This window comes from Bos javanicus, chromosome 8 (genome assembly GCF_032452875.1).
Source record: "Bos javanicus breed banteng chromosome 8, ARS-OSU_banteng_1.0, whole genome shotgun sequence".
NCBI classification, from domain to species: Eukaryota; Metazoa; Chordata; class Mammalia; order Artiodactyla; family Bovidae; genus Bos; species Bos javanicus.
In genome coordinates this window covers 60,233,045-60,258,260 of record NC_083875.1, presented here as the reverse complement: position 1 = coordinate 60,258,260, position 25,216 = coordinate 60,233,045, and the positions used below count along the sequence as shown (strand labels likewise).

The 25,216-nt window shown below is 43.2% G+C and overlaps 1 protein-coding gene across 4 annotated transcripts in view; it reads right to left on the bottom strand.

Moving 5' to 3' along the window:
- Positions 1-1,241: 1,241 nt before the first annotated feature.
- The window catches only part of LOC133253284 (phospholipid-transporting ATPase FetA-like), a 110,731-nt gene continuing 86,756 nt past the window's right edge, over positions 1,242-25,216 (bottom strand). For all 4 annotated transcript variants that reach the window (XM_061426831.1, XM_061426833.1, XM_061426832.1 and 1 more), the window contains 14 exons: positions 20,504-20,669; positions 18,575-18,763; positions 17,755-17,870; positions 12,500-12,664; positions 9,966-10,077; positions 9,483-9,588; positions 8,963-9,110; positions 8,260-8,443; positions 6,429-6,652; positions 5,114-5,197; positions 3,560-3,805; positions 3,251-3,389; positions 2,331-2,461; positions 1,242-2,235 (listed from right to left, as the gene is read on the bottom strand). In XM_061426831.1, the coding sequence (XP_061282815.1) occupies positions 2,044-2,235; positions 2,331-2,461; positions 3,251-3,389; positions 3,560-3,805; positions 5,114-5,197; positions 6,429-6,652; positions 8,260-8,443; positions 8,963-9,110; positions 9,483-9,588; positions 9,966-10,077; positions 12,500-12,664; positions 17,755-17,870; positions 18,575-18,763; positions 20,504-20,669 (2,202 nt within the window). In that variant the 3' untranslated portion in view covers positions 1,242-2,043. The remainder of the gene's footprint in view (positions 2,236-2,330; positions 2,462-3,250; positions 3,390-3,559; positions 3,806-5,113; positions 5,198-6,428; positions 6,653-8,259; positions 8,444-8,962; positions 9,111-9,482; positions 9,589-9,965; positions 10,078-12,499; positions 12,665-17,754; positions 17,871-18,574; positions 18,764-20,503; positions 20,670-25,216) is intronic.

Below are 25,216 nucleotides of genomic sequence, written 5' to 3'. Positions count from 1 at the left end.
GTGACATTTATATACAGGGGAGTAACCGAATACATTGGACAGACATATAAAAGTCACACTGAGGAATTAGGGTAAGCTCTTACAGGAGACAGTGCCTAATCTGAGTGTTTATTTATTTTTTTAAAATCGAGGTAAAATTCTCCCAACACAAAACATTCTCATAACCCTTTTTAAGTATACAATGCAGTGGCACTTGGTACATTCACAATGTTGTTCACCCATTACTTCTATTTAGTTCCAACTATTCTGAGTTTCTGGAGGGTGACTAGAAGTTTGCTAGATGAAGAAGGGAGTAGGGAAAGCATGTTAGGATATGACAACAGTATGCTGACGACAAGAAGACCAGAAATAGCATGACTGGAGTGAATGCAGTGGGGGAGAAGTAGAAGACAACGCTAGAGAGGGCCCAACAACAAAACATGCAGATTTTAACTAGACCCTGAGGTGTGCAAGACTCTTAGAGGATGCTAAGCTGGGGCTTGACACAGTCAAGTTTGCAGTTCAGAAAGATGACTCTGGAAATGGTACTGGTGATACTTTAGACAGGGGAAAGCCAGAAGGATGAGTGGGGAGATTTTCTGCAGTAATCCAGGTGAGAGACGATCCAAATATGAACAAGGGCAGTGGTAATAAAGGAGGAAACTGAAAGCAAGGCAATGGAGATGCTGAATTTATATTACTTGATGACTTATTAGACATCAGACTATACAGGAAGAGTATAGTATTCTGCCTTGGGTGACTCAGATGACAGTAATGACATCCTGGGGTGAAATTTGGGAGGAATATATTTAATACAGGTTGGTGAGTTTCCTGAGATTCAACTAAGTGAAGTGTCTTAGAGTCAGTTTGATAAATGAATCTGGACCTCAGAAGAGAGATCTAGGATAGAAAGAGAGTTGAGAATCTTCTTTTTTTTGGTAAATAAAACCATGACGTTATAAGAAGTCACTCAGGAAAAGTGTACAGAGAAAAATGAGCAGAGAACCTAGGGTTGAGCTTTGGGAACGAATATTTAAGGTGTGCAAATAGTATATAAATATACAGTTAAAAGATACTGAGGCCAAGACAGAGTTTAGTAACTGGGAAGAAAAGTGGAATAGAAGTAAAGAAGTAGAGAAAGAGTTGGGGAAGGGAAACACTGGTCTCATTTGAAAGGGGGCAGGTGTCAGGAATCTATAGACTGATGTTATTGCTTGGCCTGAGTTACTATCACTGGGGCCCCAACAGACCATACAAATCTCTCCACTCCAAAATAAGCAGTTTATTACTTGTCTATAAACTTATTAGAAACACTTTCTCAGGTACATACAATTTCTTCTCAAAATAATTTTATGGAATGAAAACAAATGTTCACCAGTTATGGCTTATGTCCCTCAAGAAAAGATTTTTGTAAATCCCCTGCATTTCCCATCCCAGTTCTGAGGCCTGAAAAGGTGTCAGTTCTTGGGTCAAAGAGAAGAGAGGGTGGCAAAATCTTGAGCTGTCCTACCAATGCAGGAACAATCTCCATTCTTTTTTTGGTCTAGAAACTCTCCTTTGGCTTCTTATGACCAACTGTTGACAGCTGTCTCCTCCTTTTAGTATCCAGGCCAGCAAAAGATTTACTCTGATTACCTCAGATGAAGCCAGGAAAGGTGCCTGGGTGAATTGCTTGTGCGGGGCCCTGGCAAATTTTATGGTTGCTCTGGGTATGGGAAAGATTGTTAGATCTTACTTTTCTTTTCCCTTCCTCACATTGCCCCTCTTCACTCAGTATCTCCACATGTGCTTGTCCAGATTAGAACTTGGAAGGTAAGGGGAGGCCTGACATGACTTTTTCTTGAAATGCTGTAACTCTGACAGACGTCTGGGGCTCTTTCTTTACTTTGCCTTGCCTTACTTGGGCACAGCCTTCTAGGGAATGGAGAGGCTGAGCCCCTGCAGTGAGCGTGGAAGAGCGAGTTTATGCTAGTTTCCAGGGGCTCTAGTCTCTCCTTATTAAGTTTCGTGAATCCAAGAGAGGAAGAGCAATGACTGCCTCCTTTGGGGCTTCCCCAAAGACCTCTACTTTTTATAATGAAAGCTGTTTCTCTTGGGCAATTTGGCCTTCACGGTCTTGCCGGAAGTGATGAGGGCCCCAAAGCCCTGTTTGTGCGAAAACGCGTAGGCAGAGCGTCGAGAGGCTGTGTGTTTCAGTTTGGTCCGGATTGGGTATGGCAGTGGATGTCTCATGCAGTGATGAATTCTGTCAATAATCTATAGTCAGAGCATGGGGGACAGGATTTTTATCCATAGAGGCAAAGGCTAAGAGGGTCATTAATTCTATTTGGATAGATTCCTGTTGCACTCACCTGGTCCACGCTGATGGGCCAGAACAGTGGTTTGAGAAACTGGTACCCAATCACAGGCAACATGCAGAGGATTATGCTGAGGATAACACTCAGCCACATCTGTGGCAGGTTCAGAGTGTTCCTGGCCACACCTGTAAACAAAGAGCCAGAAAGGGAAGGCGGGACCAACGCCTGGAGGGAGGGGGCTGTCAGCCTGAACTTAGGTACTTCTTCAGCCCAAAGAAAGAAGTTACTGATTTGGAAACAGTTTAGTCTCCTGAGAAAAATATAAACGCTAAAGGACTGTACTGAGGTCCTTGGTGTAGCCAAGTCACTGTGAATTCACATGCCTTTGTCTCCCCCTAAAGGCCAGGCAAGGCAGCAGCGGTGAGGGTAGGTTCTAGGAGTCCTAGAGCACTGACCGAGACACAAAAATGGGATGGGGGGTTTTGGAGGGGAAAAATGAGTGGCTTGACAAAAAATAGGAACCAGTTATATACAGTAACATCTGTCTGTTATTTTGTCCTCATCAGAGTGGAGATGAGAGAGGGGAAAATTAATACAGGAGCTAAGAAGGCATTATGTCATAGTAGGAAGGACATCTGACTGGGAGTCAGGAGGCCTAGATTTGAGTCATTAAAAAAAACTTCCAGTCTCTAAAGTGGTGCAATAATTCTTGCCCTGTCTATCTCTCGGTCTGCTTGTAACGCTCATATTAGGTAAGAAACTTAAAAATATCTTAGAGACTCTAATAAGGTAAAGTATTTTCGCTAGCTAGATTTTGAGTCCTTTTAGGGCTGAGATCATGTCTCAATCATATCTACATCCATGGAGTCTAATACATAGCAGTAGCTGCTCAGTAAACATTTAATAAACAAATAGACTTGGTTCACACTCCCACCCCCAGCCCCAGCCCCTTGCCACACTGGGCAGAATATTACCTAGGAACTGGAAGATGTCGGGGAACAATAAGCATAAGCCATCACTGTACAGGAAGAATAAGACGCAAAAGTAGAAACCCAGGCTACCCCAGGTGAAGACATGGCTTATCATCGTCCAGTAGGTTGTCTCCAGTGTAATCTGAAAAGCACCCTCTTATGTACATTAGTCTACAACCCAGGATCTTCAGTCACCTCCCTTCTCCCATTTCATAAAAGGGGACACTCCCTTTCTGCCTCCCCTCCCTCCTTCCCTTCCTCTCTTCCAGACAGGCTCCCCATGCAATCCCCTTACCCCACCACCGGCCACACCTGCATTGTGACCACACAGAGCAAGGAGGTCTGCACTATCAGGGAGAAGGACTGGTAGTCGGAGATCTCCTTCCCATCTTTGCGCACTGAATTGTAAACAGTCCCCATAGGGATAAAGAACAGCACAAAGGAACTGTAGATCCCATGCAACAAACACTTCACAAATTCCTTCTTGTTGAAATACAGGTTGTGCTGGCCTGGCTCATACAGCTCTGGGAAGCGTAGGCTCCATGTTTCATTCACATCCTGGAAGCACCAGAGGGTAAGGAGGAAGGCTCAGGGTCTCTCCAAAGGTCCCATCTCCAGCAGAGTAGAGGCTTCTCCCCTCACTGAGTTTGCTGTTAGGCTGCCTAGGAGATTCTTCATGGATTACTTGAGATGTGGAACCAGAGAACAGAGCAGTGACCAGAACCTTTCTAAAGCCCTACTCTCTAGGCAGGGATATACGTGGTGGAAGAAAGCTAGAAGTTCAAGATGGGGAGTTAAGAAAGGGGGAAGTTAGGATTGGGAGTAGAGGGAAGGAAGGACTGGAGCTTGGGTGGGGAGGCAACTGGGACATGAGTCCCTAGTTCTAAGTGTTCCTTTGGCTGAGTATTCTGTCAAAAGCCAGTGGGAGGCAAGAGGAGGCCGGTGGCATCCAGTTAGTCGGTTAGAGGTATTTCTGTTCTGTGATGCTCCTCCCATTCCCGTAGCCACTGGGGAACTCAGCTGAGGGAATTCTCTGTGAGGATGACATGGGACCATCTTCATCTCCTAAATCTAAAACTCTGGGTAACAAGGATTGAGGCTTGTTTTGAGAGGTTGTGGATCCCTAGATTTAGATCACTGAAGCTGTATAGCTGCTGAATGACAGAACTCATCCTCTTGCTGCTCTGAGGCTGGCAGCTACTTCACGGAGAGTTTCCTTCCTACCCTGATGGAGACCAGGAACCACGATCCTGTGATGTCCTCTTTCAGCTACTTTATTTCTCTTTGGAGGCTCCCTTTTTATTCTACGTACCCAGGACTGGAGGTTGGGTAGAAGAGGGAGAGGTAGGGCACCAGGACCCTTGATGCCCAGGGAAATTTCCAAGAGTCCTAGGCAGTACCCCCCAGGCTGACTCCCTACAATTTGAGGAATCAGACCCATACTTCCAAGCTTGGCCTTCAGGATTCTCGCCTAGGCCTCGCTTATCCCATTATCTCTTTATGGTCTCTCCTTTCTGGAGCCCCTTGATGTATCTAGTCCTGCCCCAACAACTATTTCCTTCCACTTTGGTACACACTCCATTTATTGCACAGCACAATGTCTGTGTTTCTCTCTATGAAGAAAAACTTGACACAGGAAAATTTGGGTTTCTGCAGCCGATGATTATTCTGTGGCAGAGTATAATTTACTTTATCCAATGATACCTCTCCAGGTGGTGAGCTCCCTCCCTTCCTCTAGAAATGATTCTATTTACATTTGACTTTGGAGCCTATCTCTTGGCTGCTGCTGTCCTCTTCATTCCTGGGAATACTCTTCAAGGGGCCAGGGGCTTCAGCCTTGACTAAGAGGTTTATTGCTGGTCTTACCTGATCAAACAGACTCAAGCCCAGGACAGGGAGGGAGGTGTAGACCAGGTTGTAGAAAGTGATAAACCAGGTATCATAAACTGTCTGGAAGAACACCAAGGAGATTTCTTAGGAGATTTCTCTTTTCCAAAGTCTCAGCTCTACCTCCCAGCTTTAAGAGGACCCCTTCTGCCCTCCACCTACCCATCACCGTGATAACCTAGAACATGGTTTGGATTTCTGAAATTTGACCGAGAAAGCTGACTGCAGACTCTGTTTGGTCCCTGGGTCCTAGGCTGGGGCAAGGCCACATTACACTTGTTTGTGGCCAATCTGATGAGGATGATTTAGACCAACTCTACCATGACCTGTACTGCTCCTCTCTGCATGGAAAGGACCCAGAGTGGCTGCTAGGGAATGCTGAGTGTACCCCTGCACTCCCAGGCATGTAAGTCTCTGTGTTCTTTATCTGCTTTACGGCATTCAGTAGTTCCTATAACCCTGGACACCTTCTAACACTGACAAGCAGAACAGACCCATGAGCCTATAGTAGGCTACTTTCTTTCCTAGCCACAAGAGGTCAGCAGTAACATGTACATATACATACGCCTCCCACAAGCCAGGCTGGTGTTACTAGACACTAGGGGCAGACAAGCCCACTACTGTCTGCTGACTGGTCTGTTTTCCTGGAGCCTTAAGGTCATAGCATAGCAAGGTCACAAAGGTAGTAGGGATCTCCCAAGATGATCGTTCCGGAGGTTGTTTCTCTTTGGGAATCCTGAGAAACTTCTTATAGGAAAAAGGGAATTCTCATAGAACATCAACATCCAAGGATCACTTCTCCCCACTTCTGTGGAGATTTCATACTCATTAGAGCAACAACAGTTTTTGGCAGGGTGGTATGTCTGGGTGAGGAAGGAGAAGTAAAGAGAAGCTGTGTTTCCAAGTGTTAGTTCAGTTCAGCCTGTTCCATAAAGATTACTCTGGATCCTAAAAAACTCTCAGATCCAGGAATCTCATCCCCACCACCCCCCACCTCCATTACATATGTTTGGAAATTCTAGGTCTCTATGTCATGGGAAAGATGAAAATATCTTCTGGGAGAGTTCTGTGGGTAGAAGTCAAGGCTGAGTCAGAGCCAGGACAGAGTTTAGAACTCTAAGGTTAAGTGCAGGGTTAGGAGACGGGATCATCATGGGTGAGGAGTATAAAGGATGGATGGTGCCACATCATACACAGGTCTCTAGAGGTGAAAAAGGGTCTGAACTGGCTGAAGTGGAGGAAGATTAGAGAAGACCCACTTGACCAGAGTGGAGAATGCCACTTGAGCACTTACCTGTGCAGAGAACCCACTGTAGAAGGCATACCAGACATGCACCAGGGTGAAGGAAAAGTTTTTGTAAAAGAAGTAGCTTAGAAACTTGCACATGCGATTATAGGACCAGCGGCCATGAACCAAGAGCAGACGCTGAAGATAGCGGAACTGGGAGAAGGCGTAGTCGCTGCTAAGCATGGCCTGCATCCCCTCCTGGCCACTGATGCCGACTCCAATGTGGGCAGCTGCAAAGGAACCCCAGGAAATTTTCAGCCAAAGAGCTTTCTCTCTGGGCTCCCAGCCTGGGAAGTGTACGATTAAGGCTGAGATCGCGTTTCATGTACCTCTTATTTTACACCTGAAAAACACTGGTAGGCCCAGCTGAAGTGCCATTTACTTAATGGAGTCTTTTCTCCTCAGTGGATTTCCCTTCCCCCACAAGTCAGAAAACAGCCCCTTCATTCACGCTTTGTTTTGGATGCTGCCCCCCGAGATTACCGGGTATGGCTAGCATTATTGTAGAAGTCTGTCCTTGATGGTCTTTGTACTTACTATAGCCATCTGGGCTCTCCCCTACTGCCCAGGTGCTCAGGTAAAAAAATTTCTTGTTATCTCTTGATAACAGATTCAGGATGGATATCAACCTAACACATTATTTATTTATCTAAGTTTATCTAAGGAGCTAAACTCCAACTGTTGGGAGAACAGTGATGTACATACTTTGTTAGTAAGAAATGAGTTCTTCAGGAAGCTTAAGGTGTCTTTTTCTGGATAAAGCAAGGGAGACTCGGGTTCAATCCCTGGGTCAGGAAGATTCCCTGGAGAAGGGAATGGCTATGCACTCCAGTAGTCTTGCTTGGAGAATTCCATGGACAGAGGAGCCTAGCGGGCTACAGGTCATGGGGTCGCATAGAGTCAGACATGTCGAGCAACTAACACTTTCACTTTTATGCTTGATGGAAGATAAGACTTAAATTTCTAAAAGTTTTAATTGGCCTGTGGTAGTATAGATTAAATTCTTTGATCTTCTGGTACATACTGATTACACTGCTTAACAGAATAACTAAAACCTCTGAGGCCCTAAAAGTCAAATAAGTTCCAGAAACTGGAGAAAGAGAGCAAGAACGCTTCCTAGTGTTGAAACTGAGGCTGGCATATATGCTAGTGTCTTCAGTATGGGAGAGAGGTTGGGCTAGAGGACCCCTAGATGTGATCATAGCTCACAGAACTATAAGCTGCTGGAGGCTAACAGCGTTCAGCTGAAATTAACACCAGTTTCAGCCATTTGCTTCTATTACTCTGAAGCATCAGTAAGTTTGCTATTCTTCTCCAGCCAGGGGAGTCAGGGAAAGCTCTTGGGAATAACGCCTCAGAGAGGAAAAGATCCCTGCGTCAGGCTGCATAGCTAATTCCCTGGTTGGGCAGCCCTGTTGTCTGCCTAACATTGTTCAACTCTACAGCCTTCAAGAAAGGAACCAACCATGACTCCGGCCCCAGGGTCCTTTCTGTGGGCTTTGATGCCATCTCAACAAGATGGGTATTGTGGTTGCACAGCTTGTTCTCTGAGCATGTGCTTGTGTTCTTGTTGGAGCCATGGGTATCTGAGTACATGAGTGTTACATGCATGAATCTGAATGTGTGTGCATGACTGTATGTAATGATGTATAAATAAGTGGGTACTCAGGTGCCGAGGAACATGGATGAAGTTGCAACAGTATAAATGCACAATACATACAGGACATATGCAGGAGAAGGAACCAGCAGCACAGTGCCACACACATCAGTTTTGCCCATGGAAGAAGGAAAGGGCGAGCCCACGGCTAGGCACTACTGCCCCCGACCCCTCACATGCCTTTGATCATGCTGACGTCATTGGCCCCGTCCCCGATGGCCAGTGTCACCGCCTTCTTGTACTTCTTCACCAGTTCTACCACCTGGGCTTTCTGGAGGGGTGTCATCCGGCAGCAGATCACCCCCTTGCACATGCACGCCGTCCGCACCAGTTCCAACTCCAGGTTTCCTTCTAGAGCATGGGCCTGCAGCACCAGGACACATCTACATTCCAGGCTGCCCCAAAAGCTCTTGGGACAGAACCTTCCTTGGCCCTCTCTTTCCCCTCCGTTCTCCCCTCTCAGGCAGAGCTGCTCCCAAGATGCTCCATTCCCAGTGAAGCCAAGCCCCCAGGTCAGTTCTAGGTATCCTGACCCAGCTTCCAGTAGGAAACCATGAGAGTCTCTCACTACGTCAAATTGGTTGACTGGGTTAAAAGGCCCAGAGACCTTTTGGAGGACCTGGTTGTGCTCACTTCCCTCCTTCCTCAAGTAATGGGCAACATCAGCAGTGAAGAATTTGGAGAAGGAAGGAATAAGCCCTTGGCTTCTCTTTCCTCATTACTCCTGCCTAGAGAAGGCTGGGGGAAAGGTGTCTGACAGGGAGGGGGACTAGGGTAACTCAAGGAATAGCAAAAGGATCTTGAAATTTCCCTGAAGTGGGTTGGACCTAAGAAAAGATTTCCTTGGAAGAAGAGAACAGAGTTGTAGATCTGTGTTGCCCACCAGACTGTAGCCATTGATGATTAAGCCATAGCTGCCATTGGGCACCTCCTCAGGTATTTTGAAGGGTGGTTGGGGCTTTGTGGCGAGGTAACTGTTTACGGGGTCTGATTCCAGTAGAGAGTCGGGTTTCATCTTTTCCCTTGCTGACCTGTAAGCCAAGAGTGATGATTAATGTCTGACCGGAAGCCCTAGAGCTTAGGAAGGAAAAGTGTCCCAAAGTGAAAATGGGCCAGATGGATGCAGAGCCTCTGCAGAGTACCTTCCAGGGCCTCAGACGCAACCACCTCCTGAGACCCGCCCCCGCCTTGCGTGTGATCTACACATGACACTTCTCCACTTCTGCACACTCCTTGAGCTCTAATGCCTCTTCACAAAATTCTCTCAGATATTTTAGGACTTTTGTTTTGCCCTCCCCCACTTCTTCTCTGTCCCTTCTGGTAATGTGGGAGCCATACTGGGGGAAGAGATGGGTGGGAAATCTTGGTTCCAGTGACAGGCTGTGGCAGTTCTTCCCTCATACCTGAGTTCTCCTCCAACAGTCTCATCATTGTTGCCTTCCACGATAAATATCTCATCCATCTCATCCTCGAATATGTTACAGGCATAGGCAATGTTCACAGCGGTCTCTGCAGAGCAAGGAGGAACACAGGTCGCATTTGGCTGGGACAGGGTCTTTACAGTGCACAGGCATAAGGTGCAGACCCCATGTGTCCACAGCTGCCATGGATGCATTTGAATGTGTTTTTCATGAGTCAGTAGAGACTATCTTCAAACATCCACAGGACAGACTTGTAAGTTATTGATCAATAACTAGGATCATTCTGGCTTAGCTTCCTCTAGGAAGCTTTCCTTATTACGTAAAGCAATTCCAGTCTGTACTCACTTCTCCAGGCAATCTGGATATACTTCCTTGATCAGTACTGTGCCCGTTTCTATGCTAGATTTTATGGGGACTGAGATATATTTAGGCTGTAGCATTGGTCAGGCAAGGAGCTCCCCTTACCTTGCTTATCTCCAGTTAAAACCCAAATTTTAATTTTGGCTTTGTTCAGGGTGAGGATCGTCTCAGGTACTCCATCCTGCAGCTTGTCTTCTATGGCTGTGGCCCCTAACAGCTTGGAACAGAGATATCAGTGAGAGAGGAAAAGGAAGAGACTCATGGCATTTTGTTGTTGATCAGTCGCTCAGTCATATCTGACTCTTTGTGACCCCATGGACTGCAGCATGCCAGGCTTCCCTGTCCCTCACTATCTCCCACAGTTTGCTCAACTCATATCCATTGAGTCGATGCCATCCAACCATCATCCTCTGTCACCCTCTTCTCCTCCTGCCTTTAATCTTTCCCAGCATTTAGTGGTATCCAACAACTTGACTGGCACCTTAGTATCCTCTTTAGTAAGCTGGCTCTGTCCTGGCACAAGGGCCTCAATGGCATAAAACTCACGGCCTTCTGCCCTTCAACAGATACACTTCTTCAATTACACACTGACATCAAATTTAGAAACAGAATATAAGGAATCAAAGAGGGAAAAGACTGACTAAGTCGTACATGAAGCTTTGTGCCACTTCTAAACCCTCTGTTTCTCAGCACACTTTTCCTTCTCTCTTGCTTTCAGAGCACGTTTCCTGGCTTTGGTCTCCAAAAGTGGTATGTCTCAGACAAGGGACTCCCAAATCCAACTCGTTTTTCAGCTCTAAAAGAGTTTGGATGAACTTCATTTGTTTGCATCTACTGAGGGCTTCTGAGGTTTTCAAGGCCTTTCCCACACTAGATCAAAAGCATGTTGGTCCACACCATGCCTTCTTCTCAATGATATCCTACTGATCACAGGGATGGGCACCAACACTGAGTCTGAGGAACTGACAGATGGACAAACGACTGACTGATTGCTGCTGGGCCTCTAAAAGGACAGACTAGAAACACTAACCACAGAGCTAACCATGGAAGGAGATTTGTGACCTTTGGCACCTCTAAATTTTCCCATTTGGTATCAGCAATTTCTCTTATTTTTACTAAAATAATTTTATTTATTTATTTTTGGCTGTGCTGGGTCTTCATTGCTGTCTGGGCTTTTTTCTAGTTGTGGTGTGCAGGCTTCTCACTGTGGTAGCTTCTCTTGTTGAGGAGTATGGCCTCTAGGGCAGGCGGGCTTCAGTAGCTGTAACACATAGGCTCAATAATTGTGGCTCCCAGGCTCTAGAGCACAGGCTCAGTAGTTGTGGCACAGGAGCTTAGTTGCTCCATGGAGTGTGGGATCTTCCCAGATCAGGGATTGAACCCATGTCTCCTGCATTGGCGGGTGAATTCTTAACCACTAGACCACAGCAATTTCTCTTTTTATAGCAGAGCCTGTATCAATCTGGTCAAAAATGTTGGGGTCATCCTTAACTTCTTTTATCATATTCTATAATCCACCAGCAAATTCTGTTGGCTCTACTGTTTAAAAATGTACATAATTTGATCATTTCTCACCACTTCCGCTACTTCTATCTGATCCAAGCCATTATCATTTCTCTCTGGTACTACTGCAGTTACTTTCTACTTGGTCTCCCTGTGTCTGCACTTGCTCCTTTACAGCATAATCCCCACATGGCAGTCAGACTAATCATTGTAAAAGCTATCACATGCCTCCTCTGGTTGAGCTCTTCAGTGGTTTTTCATGTCTCACTATAAGTCTTTATACCAGCCTGTCAAGACCTGCTACTGCTTCTCTGTTTCATGTCCTTTTATTCTCTCCTTGCTTACACTGTATCAGTCACATCAGCTGCCTTGCTCTTCAACTAACAAATTAGGTCTGCTCCTGTTTCATGGTCCTCGCTTTTACTATTCCTTCTTTCTGGAAAACTGACTCCCCAGAGATCTGCTTGGCTTGCACCTTCTTCAGATCTCTGCTCAGATGTCTTTTTCATAGTGAGGACCAAGTGCCTTATTTAAAATAGCAGTTATGCTCTCTTTTCTATAACACACACACACATGCAATGTGCTAATACTCCCAACCCTTCTTCCTGGCTTTATTTTCTTCCACAGAACTGTCACATCTAACATACTATGTATATATATTACTTTTTGGTCTGTTTTGTCTACTACTACATGCTCAGGGCTTAAAACAGTACCTGGCAAAGCACTTAATAAAATATTGTTGAATGAAAGAGTGAATACTATTGTCTTGATTATTCCATCAATTAATTCCATCATTTATTTTCATTTCTCCCTGCCTTCCTTCATCAAGTATTCAGTGGGCATCGTAAATAGCAAATACTTTTTGTACATGATTCAGACCTTGATTTCTTCCAGATTACTTAGCTTCTGTGGACATCTTTGGGATAAGAAACACTGCCAGAAAGACGAAATTTACAACCAATGCATTTTTCATTATTTATGGATTTCAAAGATGCACAATATCCTGAGTCAGCTTGGATTCTATATCCAGAGACAGCCTGAACCTATGGACTTGCTGGAAGCCATTCTCAGAGTCCTTGTTCAGTCTCCCAACTGCTCCCCTGCCCCTAATCTGTCCCTGATTTTCTCACACTAACCATCAGGTCTCTTTCAATCTCTTCGTAGACAATTGATATTTTATTTTCCCGATCCTCCAAAGACAAGCAGGCTTCACTGTGCTTCTTGCTCCAGTCCTGGAAGAATGCACTGTCCAGTTCTCGGTAGGCCACCATGAGGGTGCGAAGGCCATCACTGGCAAAATCCTGGAAGACATGTGTGCACTGAGTGGACTTGGGCTGAGTTAGGGCTGAGTCAGGAATGACAGACTAGCCCCACAGGCTCCCTCTGCCCACGAGAGAGGGTTTATTGCCTAGTATCACAGGGCTACTACCTAACCAGAAAACACCTGTTTTCTCAGTCAGATGTCCTAAAGATAAGGCCAGTATAGCTGTGTATAAAGTCTGAGAATACTTCCGAGAGACAGAAGATTCTAACTTCTACCTATGGTTAGGCAGTTTGCTGTGACCGTGGTAAAGAATGAAGCCTTCAGACTTCTTCTAAAATTGGGATAGTAATTCACCCTCCACACAGAAGATAATGATGTTTATAATATGAGAAAGAAGGGAGTGATAAAGCAAAAAGGAATTTTTATAAGAAATAAGGGTGTTACTGGTTTTTTTTTTTTTTTTACAAGCATACATTCATTTATTTTCGTTTCTCCCTGCCTTCCTTCATCAAGTATTCGTGGGCATCTTAAACAGCAAATTTGTGTGTTTGTCTACAGCTGGTTGGTTTCCCAGGTGGCTCAGTGGTAAAAAATCCACCTGCCCAAACAGGAGATGCGAGTTCATCCCCTGGTTTGGGAAGATGCCCTGGAGAAGGAAATGGCAACCCACTCCCATTCTTGCCTGGGAAATCCCATGGACCTCTGAGGAGCCTGGTAGGCTACAGTCCATGGGGTTGCAAAGAGTCAGACATGACTTAGCAACTAAACCATCACCACCACCTACAGCTGGTTGGCTCAGCTGATTTAGTCACAGCCAAGAGTGCTAATGAGGTCACTGCTGAAATGCTCTCTGGGTAAGTTAGTACCTTTTGCTCTTCGGCCACCAATGTATCCTGCTGCTGCTGCTAAGTCACGTCAGTCGTGTCCGACTCTGTGCGATCCCATAAGACGGATGCCCACCAGGCTCCTCCGTCCCTGGGATTCTCCAGGCAAGAACACTGGAATGGGTTGCCATTGCCTTCTCCAATGCATGAAAGTGAAAAGTGAAAGTGAAGTCACTCAGTCGTGTCCCACTCTTCACAACCCCGTGGACTGTAGCCTACCAGGCACCTCCTTCTATGGAATCTTCCAGGCAAGAGTACTGGAGTGGGTTGCCATTGCCTTTTCCTAAAGTATCCTAACTAACCACAACTAATTATCTTGCAGAAGTATACTCTTGGTTACAAGGAAAGCAGGGTGACAGTGTGGGTAGTTTAGGACACAATCCATATCTAACTGAAAATGGGTTAGAAGCAGACTTTGTGTATTGAGAACTGCAAATGAATAACAATTCTACACAATCACTGGTAATAGTGAGCTTTAAACTAATTCACTGTGGCATCACAAGACCAAAGAGAAACAGAATTTATCACCTTGATATTTTGTTATTAGTTCTCTGTATAACTCCTGAGTACTTCACCGTTAGCTGTCAGGTAAAAATAACATTCAGGAATATCTGTAGAGAATCCTATCTCTTTTTAAAAAATTAATTAACTTATTTGGCTGTGCCTAGTCTTAGTTGCAGCATGTGAGATCTAGTTCCCTGACCTGGTCCCCTGCACTAAGACTGCAGAGTCTTAACCACTGGACCACCAGGGAAGTCCAAGAATCCTCTCTCTTAAATCTCTTTACTGTTGACAGGTGAAGCTATAAAAAAGAAGGCTGAGAGATGCTCTCAAGAGACTTCTTACAAAGGAAAAATCTTCATACTGGTTTCCCTAATGGTTGCACCAGTTTATATTCCCACCAACAGTGTATGAAGGTTACCTTTTCTCCACATCCTCACCAACCCTTGTTATTTCTTGTCTTCTTGATGATTTAAAATAGAATTACCATATGATCCAGATCCAGCTATTCCAATTCTGGGTATTTATATTTATCCAAATACAATGAAATCACTAATTCAGAAAGATACATGCACCCTTATGTTCACTGCAGCAATATTTACAACAGTCAAGACATGGAAACAGCCTAAGTGTCCACTGATGAATGGAACACTTCACACTCATAAAAAGTAGAAATCTTGCTATCTGTGACAAATGGATGGACCTTCACAGTATTATGTTGTTTGAAATAAATCAGATAAAGAAAGACCAGACACCATATGATTTCACTCATATGTGGAATCTAAAAAACAAACAAATGAACAAACAAAACAAAAACAAACTCATAGATAAAGGGAACAGATTGGGGGTTACTAGAGGGGAAAGACGGAGAAGGCAATGGCACCCCACTCCAGTACTTTTGCCTGGAAAATCCCATGGACGGAGTAGCCTGATAGGCTGTAGTACATGAGGTCGCTAAAAGTCAGACACAACTGAGAGACTTCCCTTTCACTTTTCACTTTCCTGCATTGGAGAAGGAAATGGCAACCCACTCCAGTGTTCTTGCCTGGAGAGTCCCAGGGACGGGGAGCCTGGTGGGCTGCCGTCTATGGGGTCGCACAGAGTCGGACACGACTGAAGCGACTTAGCAGCAGCAGCAGCAGAGGGGAAAGGGGTTGGGGGGTGAAAGGGGGTCAACTGATGGGGATGGGTGATAACAAGACAAAGTGGTGATCACTTTGAAGTATATGCAAGTATCAAATTATAATGGCGTACACCTAAAACTTATTTAATATTACATACCAATTTTACCTCAATAATATACATACATATATGCACATATATATTCAGGAATTAAAAATATACATCAGCCATTTAAAAAAAGGAAGAGATATGGCAGAAATTGATCTTGCATGGCGTACTGATATGAGGACTTGGCAAGCTTAACAATACATTGACAGATTCTTAATCCATTCAACAAATACTTTAGCAGACTGTCCTTAACATTATTTCCTACATATCTCTTACTTGTATGTTTTTCTTTTCCCTTGTGGGGGGCAAATTGGGGTCCTGGGGTCCTGACTGCTGCTTGTTTTTGTGTGATCTGTTTGCTGGATTCCTGTCTTAGAGGGCTTGGAGCTGTGCTTCTGCATGAATGGGTTTCTGGAACTTGACTCTTACAGAATATTCTCAGTGGTTAATAGACTAATGTAGTCAGGCTCCACTATGGGTGTCTGTTAAGGTTGGTTGCAGGTCAAAAGATCTGAAATGGTTTTATGATTCCCCTTTGAATCTAGTCTGTGGAAACGCTGAGAAGATACCCAAATTCATGTGTTCTGGACGGTTAAAAGATAAGGGAGGTTTTCAGAGTAGCCTATAACACACACACACACACACACACACACACACACACACACACAGCCTATAACACACACACACACACACACACACACTGAAGAAACAAAACTGTGACCTCAGGAAACCAGTTTAAGAGTTGTCCTATGAGGGACACATCAGTGGTTTTTTTCAAAAACTGGAGATACAACGCTATGTACCATAAAAATCACCCTATTAAAGTACACAATTAAGTGTAATATATAGGTATACAATTAAGTACACAATTATGTATAATATAATGTATATGTATATATATGTATACACCTGCAATGTGGGAGACCTGGGTTCGATCCCTGAGTAGGGAAAATCCCCTGGAGAAGAGAACGGCTACCTACTCCAGTATTCTGGCCTGGAGAATTCCATGGACTGTATAGTCCATGGGGTTACAAAGAATCGAACACAACTCAGCAACTTTCACTTTCTATGTATCTATATGTCTATAAACTGATAAAGTTGTGCAACCATCACTACTATCTTAATCCCAAACATTTTCATCATCTCTGAGATGATGAAACCCCATTACCTATTAGCAGTCATTCCCATTCCCTTTTCCTAGAGCCCCTGGTAACCACTAATCTACTTTCTCTTCTGCAGATTTGCCTGTTCTGTACATTTCATATAAATGAAATCATACAATACTGGCCCTTTGTGCCTGGCTTCTTTCACTTAGCATAATGTCTTCAAGGTTTATCATGCTACACATTGTAGCATGTATTAAGTATGTCATTCCCTTCTGTGACTGGCTAGCATTCACTGTACAGATTTATCACATTTTATTTACTCATTCATCCACTGATGGGGATCTGGGTGGTTTCTGTATGAATAATGCTGATATAAGCATTAGTGTACACATTTTTGTGTGAATGTAAGTTTTCATTTCCCTTGGGAATATACCTAGGCGTGGAACTGCTGGGTCATATGACAACTCTGTGCTTAACTTTTTCAGGAACTGCCATTGCCAGACTGTTTTCCAAAATGGCTGTACCATTTTACATTCTCGTCAGCAATGTGTGCAGGGTACAATTTTTCTATATCCTTGGCAGTACTCATTATTGTCTGATCATCTGTTTGATTTTAGTTACTTTAGTGATGTGAAGTAGCATCTTGTGATTTGATTTGCTTTCCCCTGATGGCTATGACATTGAACATCTTTTCATGTGCCTATTGACCATTTGTTCTCTGATTTCCGACTATGTGTTAATGTAGGGCCACGCCAAAATGTCCTAATAAAATAGCATTTCCTCCAAACTATTTCTTCCTTAAAATACTTCTCTGATCTGTCTTTTCCCCCATCACATCCCCTGTCCCATCTCTCCAACCCTTGATATATCCAGGTTTAGGGGTAGAAACCTCAGAGAGCATGAATATGGTTTTCCTTTCTAATGTTAGCATACTGGAGCCATTCTCTCTGTTACATCTCAAATCCCAAAAGGTGGAAGTGGAGTGCGGCAGGTAGGCACCCGTGGGGATTCTAACCCTATAAATAACAGAGGATGGTGTCACACAGTCACCTAAACAGTCCAGGCCTGGTGATTTCTGCTCCATACCTAAAAGCAGTCTGTTCCTGTCATGACTGGGCCAGGAATCACAGAGTGAACTGTCCTGATTGTAGTAAATGTTCCTACAACATATTCTCATCATGCCCCCTGGGATCCTGGCCCATTCAACTGCTCACTGCAGAAGCTGGCAACATGGTCAACAAGAATCCCACAGAAGGATGTAGTTTTTACTCTTCTATCAATTAGAGAGACACAGATACCAATCTACCTCATACTGAAACACACTGACATGGGGACACGTACGCGGATACACATCCAGATACACAGAGCCACCTGCTGCTCTCCTGCCCCGCAACCTGAACACTTACATCTAAATGGTCCATGGTTATGTCTTTGAGAGATCTACAGGATGGGTGAAGGAGCTCACAGATGATCGTGTCTGCACCCTTGCAGAACAGCAGTATGCGATTTTCAGGTGTCCTCACTGAAAATAAGCAAAGTAAGCAAAGTAACCACATGGGTCCGTTGTCACAAGAACATGTCGAAGCCATTGAGGGATGGCTGAAGGCTGTTCCCATGAGGTTTGTTTCTGATACCACGTCAGGCTAAGCACTCAATGAGTGGTCACACAGGGTGAATGATGAGGGCTGGTGAGATGTGAGAGATCTTTTGGAACCAGTTTTTCCATGGGTTCAACATCACCTATGGAAGACTGATACAGAATCACATTTAGCTTCTCAAGTCCAAGTTCCAGACCAAGGCCCATACCTAGTGAAGACCAGGGAATAAAAATGACCTTCCTCTTCAGTCTGAGGCCCAAACTAAGAGCAAGATAGTATGAATTTCCCCCATAATGCCTGCCCCCATTTCTCATTCCAAGTTCAGGCTTTAAGAGTTTATTCTCCATTCTTATCTTGGCTTTGAAAGTTCTGACAAGTCACTATCCAGGATCACTAAATAAGGGGCTTAGCATGTGGTTGTTAAGCTTATATATGTGTATAGAAGGAAATATAAAGAATTATGAGAGAGAAAGTGGGAATGGCTGTGTCTGTATTTGTGGCAAGAGTGCCTTGGAAATGGCATGTGGGTGAGAGAAAATATTTGTGTGCAGACAGAAGAGAAAAATGAATGTATGAATGTATATGAAATACAAAGAAGGGGAGAGGACTGACAAGGAGCGGCACCCACCAATAACTGACATCCTCTTGCGCACATTGCTGAAGTCCAAGATAGCCAGCAGTTGGTAGATTCTCGCTTTCCCCATTTCGACTACCATGATTGTCTCAGACGTGCGGGAACGGAACACAAAGCCAAAGTTCCTGGCAGCAGTGACCAGGGCACCTTCATCTGGGGACTGAGCCTGGTAAACCAGCTCACCTGGCAGGAGAGAAGAGGGCAGCCAGAGCCCATAGAGATGTGCGGATGAAGTCCACCCAGAAGTTAGACTGTCGTCCAAGTGGCTGACATAAAGATGGAGCCCAGGAGGGGCATCTTTCTTCAAAATTTCCTCATAGGTCTGGCCCTAAAAGGCCAGGTTGCACAGAACAGGTCAGTTTCTTTTTTCTTTCTAATATTTTCACCTCATTTCACAGACCTGAGTTAGTATTACAGAGGTACACAGTACATGTACACAAACAAAACATAGCTAGCTGCTTTCCAACTTTAGAGGGTAAAGGTGGCTCAGGAGGTTGTTAAAAATGAAGGTTCCTGGGTCCGAGCCAAACTACAGAATCCAGAATCACAAAACCTGGGAGGATAGCCCAGGAAATTGAATTTTAACAAATCTCCTGAGTGAGTCTCATGCAGATAGGTCTACGTAAAGGCTCCTGCATAAGACTGGCTGCACTTTGATGAACACTGCTACAGGGTAACAAGATTGATGGTTTAGTAAACAATTAAAATATATATATTAATGCGTACTGTTGCCTTTGAAACTCTCATCCTGGGAAGCTAAATGACTTACTCTGTTGAATCAATCTTTCAACCTGTTATTACTCAAGACATTTCTGGAACTCTTCTTTTAGGATACCCCCATAACCTGAGCTATATTTTGGATTATTTCTCTTTTGAAGGCCAATTTAATTTTGAAAAGCAATTAGTCACCACAAGAATATTATACTTGGGAATGATGTAGATGAAGCAGTATAATTTTAGGTCAGACATACCATGTGTCCATGGGATAGTAAGACTATTTTCTTGTGTGTTTCCTACCTTGTCACTCAAGGAAGTAAACAAAGGTAAGTCCAAATATGCTTCAAGTCATAGCGATTAACTGGAATGTCAGACCTGGAGAGGCCTTGGTGGGGTGGGAGCTTATGGGACCAGATGACACGAGATTTGGGTTCTTATCCCATTTTTGCCTTTCTTAGCTATAGGACTTTAGTCAAGTCACTTAATTTCTTTTAGCTTCAGCTTACTTCACTATAAAACAAGGATCATTCTTCTTATTCTGCAGAGGGCTGTCATGAAGACTGTGGGAGGTAAAATAAATGAAAGCAACTTGTAAAATTATAAAGTGATGTAAAAATATAAGGTATTACTCATGGTAGTATTCTATTAAGTCAATTATATTGACTTTAAAAGATGTGATTTATTGGCTGCCTAAATTCTTGTTTGTTAAGGAAAAAAGTCTTTTTAATTTAAAATCAGTAATTTCTCATTATTTCTAAAAAAGATTTCAATAAATTCATGGATGACATTGTTGTCTTTGGTGACTGAAGAAATTAGGGTATACGGGGATACCTTTAAATTGTGAAGCAACAAGAGGATGACAACTCATCCTTTAGGAAGTCTTGTCAGAGGTAGTGGGGTTGATCTTGGCAATAAATTAGACAAACTCTGTGACAGAACATTAGAGAATCTCAAGTTCCCTAGATAGCACCAAGTTTGACCCCTATCCAATGACTGAATCTTCTTTAAGATCAAGAGGTTGTTTTCTACTTGAATATATCCAGGGACTAGGAGCTCACTACTTACCTTGATTATCCATCCCATTGCTGGACAACTCTCCCTATTAAAAAGTTCTTTCTTAGATTAAGCCATTAAAACGATATCAACCCCCACCCCCAAATCAGCCTAGACTCGACATATTCTCAATGAGGCCTCATGATTACTCACCTTCTACTTTCTCTTCTGATATCACGGTATGACACAATGAGAGTGACAGGAAAAACAAATGTACCCAGCGATCTCCCCTTTTCACCGCTTCGACCAAAGTCTTGTCATAAAATGAAAACTTAGGATCGGCCAGTTTGTTGTAGGAGAAGTCAACCTTTTCTCTTTTCTGGAACACATAAGCCAGAATGAACTTCTCAACAGCAGCTTGATACTTTATAGAAGGTCAACTGATTTAGGGGCAATTTCTGGAATGTGATGAGAACTCTCAGGAGGATGGGAAAAGAAAAGCAAGATAAGTGAGAGAGATCCTATGCTGGTTTCTGAGGCCTTTGTACTCTGACCTGGACCATCCATTCACTCAGAAAAGATCCATCACACAGGAGAGAAGCTGAGCACTTCCTGGCAGACCCTTCTTGCCCCCTTTCAACTCCAGCTGTCCTAAATGATCAATGGGCATCTTCAGGCTCTATTCTTCCAAGTCCCAAATCCATGACAAATCAAACCTGAGGATACAAGAGGGTAACTGTTCCCTATGAGTAAATGGTTAAGTCCTGTTTCTAGCTGTCCTCTACCTGATTTGGGGAGCTGGGGAGGGAAGGAGTAAGGTACAATGATATCCTTGTGTTGCACTATTCCTATTTTAGCCCACAAGAGGGCTAGAGAGGAATATTACAAGATAGGGCCAAGGATGTATAGCAAGGAGGCTTCAGTATAGACTTCTTATTCACAGACTTAATTTTGAACCATTTTATTTGACCCATCAGCACCCCTGATTCCTTCCTGCCTCTAGTCCTCAGGGTTATTGATCTTGCCTCAATCTTTAGACCTAATATTCACTACCATTTTCCTGGCTATGGGCTTGGCTCCTTTAAATGTTGACTGTCATTCATTTCAGGTAGGCTGCTGGTAGCCACCTTGGGTAAACATTCTTTTCTGGCTCAGTTTGGTCCCAAGACTCTCTTATGCCTACCCTGGAGTGCAGTGTTGTTAACAGACTTCACCAGGCCATACCAGAACTCTCAAGGATATATAACCAGTTTTTCGTAGTTGTGGTGCTATTACACCAGAACTGGGCTGGGCTCCAATGTGTCAACTACAGACACAATTGTCCTGCTTGGTGCTAAGTTGGGGAAACAGTAGTCTGCAGTGGGCTATACTGGCTCTTTTCTATGTCCCATCTAGAGAGTTTTTTGTCATGACAGTGAGAGAGTATGGTCAGATCCAGAGCCAAGTTCTAGACCTGGCCAACCACAGAATTGCGAGTTCTGAAAAGTTTGTGGGTTCAGTAATTTAAGATAACTCATTATATAGCATCCTCTGAGGCTTTTCTAGAACTGGGCTCTTGTACTAGTACATTCTTTGAGACTAGAAGCTGGTGAGTGATGAGAGAGAAGTTGGAGAGGTAGATATGAGGTAGATCCTGCATTATCATATTATATCATATTATAGGGAACCACAGCAATTTTCTGCCAAGAGTCATATGATCAGATAGTCCTCTGGTAGCACCATGAAGAATATATTGGAAGTAGCAAGACAGGAGGCTGGGAGACCAGTTAGTAGGCCACTCAGTAATTCACAAGAGAAGTCATGAAGTAGTGACAAAATAAATATTAAATTCAGGGCATGGTTTGAAAATGTTTTTGACAAACTGACCTGGGGATACCTGAAGGGCATACAGGTAGTAACAAAAGCAGGTTTGTATAGTTTTGAAGCTCACGTAAGAGATCTGAGCTAGTTTCTAATCTCCTGTTCCAAACAAGTAATGTTTGAGAACACTGGACCTAGCTGGGTATGGGACTGGGGCAGGGCTGGTTTGGAGCCGCAGTACAGCATGATCTGAGAGGTATTATTCATGAATTACTCCGAAATTGGAAGTCAAACATCCAGCTGAATAAGACTGAATGGCAAATCCAAGTCCCAGACAAAAGGATGGAAACTGGGGATATCAGATAAGAGGAAATGGACTTAGAATGGAGGGTAGATGATGCAGTAATGAATTGAGGAAGCTCTTTGAGATGCTGTGACACAGCTATAGATAGTTTTTATAGGATATCTTTAGCCTTGGTCATGAAAGGGGAGGGAGATAAAAGGGGTTCCTGGATATGTGGATTTGGAGTTCATTAGTAAGTAGGCAGTAAGGTCAGTAAAAACATGATACTATAAAGATGGGAAAAGAGGTGCAATAACAGAGCCCTGGGGGAGAAGGGAATGAGATGTGGTAGAAGGCCTGAGGGTGGTGAATTTGGGAATAGCTAATAAAAAGAATTAAGAATTAAACTGACCATAAATAAATTAAAAAATTATCCAAGAGGCACTGGAAACCCCAAATAAGTTGGAGTCTCTGAATTTGTAAAGGTTTTGTGATCTCCAAAAAGTACTTGGCATTCTGAGATTAGAAACAGAGAAGGGTAGATGGCTTGATTAATTCAAGATTGAGATTTATTGGGAGATCAAAGAGAGGAAAAAAAGGGAGGTGTTGAAGATGCTCATGATCTTGGGTACAGATCGGAGGAAAGGAAGTAAAGTCACAAGGGATTGACATACTGGAGAAAAAGGAGAACAGAGAGTTCGTAAATCTTCCTAGGATAAGAAAGCAGGTATACTAGGAGTCAAGTACGAAGAAAAGTGGAGGAATAAGGTTTGTGACCAGAGATCATGATAAGGGAGTTTACAATTTCATAGTACAATTCTGGATGGTGACATGATGACCCAGAAATGGACGATACAGATTTTTTTTTGAGTCCAAGAAGTAATCTGAAAGATAAATTCTTTCAGACACCTGAAAGCATCTATGGTGCTAGATCACCCATAAAGAAACCAATATCACCAAGATGACAGCAGGGACTGGGCAGAGAGGGAAAACATGAAAAAGTTTCAAAGTCCTCAGGATGAAGTGGAGAAGCCAGGAGATGTGTAAATGTCAACGAAAGGAAGAGAAAGGAGAATAGCTAGAAGGCATCAAAACACACTGCATCACAGGAAGAAAGATTATATGAGGGAAAAAAGTAACAGTTTAAAAGTGGCACAGGAAAGAATGTCCCTGGTGGTCCAGTGGGTAAGAATCCACTTTCTAATTCAGGGGACCCAGGTTTGAGGCCTGGTTGGGGAACTAAGATATGCTGCCAGGCAACAGCCTGTATGTTGCAACTAGAGAAGCCTGTACACCACAACTACTGAGCCCACACATTTAGAGCCTGTGCACTGCAAGAAAATAAGTTCATGCACTACAATGAAGACCCAGTGCAGCCAAAAGAAAGAAAAGTGGCACAGGATAATGAGGAAAATATCTTTGGGATTTTGGTATGCTGAGTGTGAGAGATGGAGGAAAAGGAATATTCTCAGGGAAAGTTATGTTTCATTCAAGGTAGGAAGAAGAAAGCATTTTTAGGAAAAGATTCCATTGAACCAGAGGAAAATGTGTTATGGTCACACAGTAGTGAAAGGAAGAGGAAGAGAAAGGATGCTCCAGGGTAACAGTTTACTCCCTAGAAGCAATCTTTGTTGATTTTGCCAAGGTCATTAGCAGAGTCCCTGCCAGAGGATTGAAGGCAAATACTGATTTTATTTCCCATTTCCAATCTCTCTGGATGGATAGAGTGAGGCATTAGTTGGGAGCTGGAGTTAGCTGTTCAGTATGTAAATGAAGTGGCTAAGGGTTTGGAATTGGTTCTGACAGGAAAAGGATAGGTGAAGAGTACCCTGAATGTAATGAAAGAAGCCTTATGAAAGAAGGTTTAACTCAAATTCATAAACAAAAGCCAAGATCCAATAATGGAAAAAAACAGTAAAAATGAACCAGCCTGAGATAGGAAGAATGAAAAGGAAAATATTTTTACAATTGTGTGGGTTAGGACTTTTGAATATGTCACAGATCCTGAAGTTATAAAAGAAAAAGATTGATAGAACTGGTTACATAAATTAAATACTTCTAAACACAAATTTATAAACAAAATACAAAAATGGAAAAAATAATTATAATATATATACCAAAGGAAAAGTCGATATTTTTACTATATAAAGACTCCTTGGAAATAAGAAAAAAAAAACCCAAAGAATATGAACATGCAATTCACAAAATAATAATATATAGGCAATAAAGTGATTGGGAAGAGGAAAGAAACTAAGTATATAAAAATAATTCAATCTGATTAGTAATCAAATAAAGGTAAATTAAATGAGATATAATTTTCACCAATTAAATTTCTAAAGATTGAAATATTAATACCTAGTACTGACAAGGACATGATAAAAGAGGAATTTTCCTATATTTTTGGTGGGATTAATATGTGAACCGTGAACTTCCTGATGTTCAAGCTGGTTTTAGAAAAGGCAGAGGAACCAGAGATCAAATTGCCAACATCCGGTGGATCATGGAAAAAGCAAGAGAGTTCCAGAAAAACATCTATTTCTGCTTTATTGACTATGCCAAAGCCTTTGACTGTGCGGATCACAATAAACTGTGGAAAATTCTGAAAGAGATGGGAATACCAGACCACCTATCTGCCTTTTGAGAAATCTATATGGAGGTCAGGAAGCAACAGTTAGAACTGGACATGGAACAACAGACTGGTTCCAAATAGGGAAAGGAGTACGTCAAGGCTGTATATTGTCACCCTGCTTATTTAACTTATATGCAGAGTACATCATGAGAAACGCTGGCCTGGAAGAAACACAAGCTGGAATCAAGATTGCCGGGAGAAATATCCATAACCT